Here is a 3,622-nt window from a genome sequence, read left to right as displayed (position 1 = left end):
CCCATAAATTAGCACAGTGTCTTAACACATGTTTAATAATTGTTTGCTGTTGATTGGCTCCAAGGACTTTACACCTTATCAGAGGAGACATTATATACATACATATTTACGCAAAATGTCTTCAAAATAAATGGAAGGTCATTTTTTGAGGGAAGGCACTAGTAGCTGGGAGTGGTTGGATTGGGAAATGCATCATGTATAAGCTGAGCTCTGGAGGAAACTAGCAGTCCTAAGAGTTGGAGGGGAGGAGGGAGTGCATACCAGGCATGGGGGACAGCCTGTGCAAAACATGGATGTCTATGGGAAATAGGATGTCATGGGTGAGGATCAGCAAGAAGGTCAGTTTGGCTAGACTGTGAAGGACAGGTAAGGCTAGAACAATTGGCTAGAGTCAGGTTGTGGTGGGCTTTATCATAGAAAGTATGGAGTGGAACCCACATCCCCTGAACTCCAAAACCAGCATTCTTTCTTTAACAGAATTTTTAGCAAGAAGCAAGAGCTTCTTTTGGAATGTCCCCTGCTGATTCCTGGTACTTTGTAAAACAGAGGTTTGCGAACTTCACCAGGCCCTCAGAGGAACAATATTGGTGAAGGCAAAAAGGGATCCCAGACCACAGGTCCTACCCTTCCCCCATCCTGCTTTCTGGCCGTCTAGCCCCTGGATGTTGGTGACTGAGCAGTCCCTGAAGGAGGAGCCTATTAAAAAACGACATTCCTAGAACTGCTCGAAGGGTTACAGAACCCTTTCCCCTCAGTCAACCTGGGAGGGAAGGCGAGAGAGAGTGGACTATCATGCCCAATTAACAAAAAGGAAAAACAGGAAGAAGCCTGCACCAGACCCAGAGCATGGATGCGAGCGGGGTTGAAGATTTGCCAGAGAAAGCTTCCACCGATGGGCAGTGACCTTGGGAAAAGCACTGGCTTGGGGGCCAGAGTTCTTAAACTGGGGTCCACAGATAGAGATCTTGGAAAGACTTTGGGGGCTGTGACCTTGGAAGGGGAAAAAAGATCTCTTTATTTCAATCACAAGTGTTTTCCTTTGTAATCCCGTGTATTTTATTATGTATTCCGAGCAGAGGCTCCATGAGATCTCACCAGATTGCAAAGGAATCCACGACACACAAAGGGCTGAGAACCCCTGCTTTAGGGTCACTTGGGTGGTTTGAAATCCTGCCTGCCCCTTCCTCCCTGGTGAGGTAGTGCCAGACAGTGGAAGGAGGTAGCCGGGGGGTCGGAGGATCTGGGGTTCGAATCTTCACTCTGAGACTTTTTACCTTTGTGACCTGGGACAATACATTTAACCCCCTGGGCCCAAGCCCGCGGGGAGCAGAGATTTGGGAGGAGTGGGCTAGGTCTAGGAGAGTATAACTTCCGTCGAGCTGCTTCTCATCTCTGCGTAAAATGAGGGGGTGGTGGTGATGGTGATGGACCAGAGAACTTCAAAGGACCAGTCCAGTTAGAAAAAACCTGGGCTAAGCCTCTCTCCTCTCCGTATCTCAGTTTTTTTATCTCCAAGTCTGGGGGCAGGGAGAGCAGCGGGATACTCTGGGAAACTCCCCAGTCGCTGGTGATGCTCGGGTGCTGTCTCTACTTCCGAGCGTCCCTCCGGGGTCCCTGCCTGAGAGGAGGGGGAGGGGGAGGGGGCGTGGAGGTGGGGAGGGAGGGAGGAAGGGAGAGAGGGAGAGGGACGGGCTATTTTAATGAACTGAGTCGGAGACGTCAGGCGGAAGAGAGCCAGGCTCTCAAGCTTTAAAAGGTATTTGTTGTCATCTGAGCATGCTCCCGTGTGGGCAGGCGGGGGCTATATAAACGAGGGAAGCCGGCGACCTCGAGGCAGACGCAGCGGCAGCGGCAGAGACCAGGTAGGGCTGAGGGCAGCAGCGCGGGAGCCGGAGCCCACTGGCCACGGAGCGGTAGCGGTACAGCGGCAGCAGCCTCCGCATCCCGGTGCCAGCCCCAGCCCCAACAGCAGCAGCAGCAGTGAGAAGGTGCCCCGGCAGCCTCTGCATTCCCTCCCGTTCCCGGCCCGAGCGAGGGCGCCCCACGCAGCCGGCGCAGCGGGCTCCTCGACGGGGAGGCCGTCGCCGCGGGCGCCGTTGGCCGCCGCTGACCCCCGCAGCCCCCCGCGGGCCGCCCCGTCCCGCTCGCCCGCCGCCCCCAGCGGCAGATTGGATCCCCCGGCCGGCGGACGTCGGGCCGCGCCCCGGGGGGAGCCGCCGGGTCCCAGCTCGCCCGGCCCGGGGGGCGTCCGCGCCTGCACGCCACCGCCCGCCCCCGGCGCGTCCCCGGAGCCCGGCCCCGGGCCGGCCGGCAGCCCGATGGCAGCGGCGGCCGCGGCGGCCGCGGCGGCCAAGCCGCCCGAGCTGATGGGCATCTGCTCCAGTTACCAGGCGGTCATGCCTCACTTCGTGTGCCTGGCCGACGAATTCCCGCAGCCCGCGCGGCCCACCAAGCTGCCCCGGGGCAAGGGCAAGCTGCGGCGGCCCCGCCAGTCGCGCTTCAAGACCCAGCCCGTGACGTTCGACGAGATCCAGGAGGTGGAGGAGGAGGGGGTGTCCCCCATGGAGGAGGAGAAGGCCAAGAAGTCCTTCCTGCAGTCGCTCGAGTGCCTGCGTCGGAGCACCCAGAACCTCAGCCTGCCGCGGGAGCAGCTGGGCAGCTGCAAGATGCGGAACAGCCTGGACTCCAGCGACTCGGACTCGGCGCTCTGAGGCCGCCCTCCCCCCACCCCGCCCCCCAGCGGCGGGCCGGCCGGCGGGCAGAGGACTTGGTTTGGCCCCGGCCCGGGGGGGCTGCCCGCCGAGCCCCCGGTCTCTGCGTCTACGCGGGCCAAGCTGCGAACTCGTTGCCCTCCTCCGGGAGCTTCTCCGGGGCCGGGACCTGGAGCGAGGCGTGGCAGCTGCCCCGGCTGGGGGGGGGGCGGGGAAGCAAGGGAAGGGCTCCCCCTCACCCCTTTTCTTCCTTTCTTTTACTCTGCCCAGTACAAACCCTGGTATGAACGTGCCTGATTCTGAGAGAGAGAGAGAGAGAGAGAGAGAGAGAGAGAGAGAGAGAGAGAGAGAGAGAGAGAGAGAGAGAGAGAGAGATTGGGACGTTTTCTAGGAAAGCCGCTGTGTGCTTGTCTCTGATTGTAGGGAGCTCCGGTTTCCATTTATTCCCCCTCCCTTCCCTGTCCCCCAATACACTGCGCCCCAATACTTTTCTACCTGCCCGCCGCGACAGATGGGACTTGGGCTACCGCGAAGCTTCCGGAGTCTATTTATTTTTGCATTTCAATTGTAAACTGCATTTATTTAATACTCTTTCTACCTGGATGTGTCTGTGAGGTTTCCAGAACAGAGAAATAAAACCATATATTTGCACAGTGCATTCGTTATTCTGAGGGTGTCTGTCCGTCTAGCTGGCTGTCTGCAGCACCCTGCTGCTGGGTGTGTTGGGGTGGGGGGCGGTGTTGTGTGTGTGTGTGCGCGCGCGCGCGTGTGCGCGCGGGTGGTGCTGGTGAGGGTGGGCTGGGGCCGGGGACCCTTGGGGAGATAACAGCCGAGGAAACTGGGCGAGATCAGAGCTGAGACATTGACAAGGTCGTGTCAATTCCATTGAAAGTTCCCCTTCCCGACTCCCC

At 59.0% G+C, this 3,622-nt stretch overlaps 1 protein-coding gene across 1 annotated transcript; it reads left to right on the top strand.

Moving 5' to 3' along the window:
• The first annotated feature begins 316 nt into the window (after positions 1 to 316).
• On the top strand, positions 317 to 3,367 carry C6H11orf96 (chromosome 6 C11orf96 homolog). Its single transcript, XM_043972197.1, has 2 exons — positions 317 to 338; positions 1,711 to 3,367. The coding sequence occupies exons 1-2, from the start codon at positions 317 to 319 to the stop codon at positions 2,709 to 2,711; spliced, it is 1,023 nt and encodes a 340-aa protein (XP_043828132.1). The 3' UTR covers positions 2,712 to 3,367.
• Positions 3,368 to 3,622: the final 255 nt, after the last annotated feature.

The sequence above is a fragment of the Dromiciops gliroides genome, chromosome 6, assembly GCF_019393635.1.
Source record: "Dromiciops gliroides isolate mDroGli1 chromosome 6, mDroGli1.pri, whole genome shotgun sequence".
NCBI lineage: Eukaryota > Metazoa > Chordata > Mammalia > Microbiotheria > Microbiotheriidae > Dromiciops > Dromiciops gliroides.
This window is presented reverse-complemented; position numbering and strand designations above follow the sequence as displayed.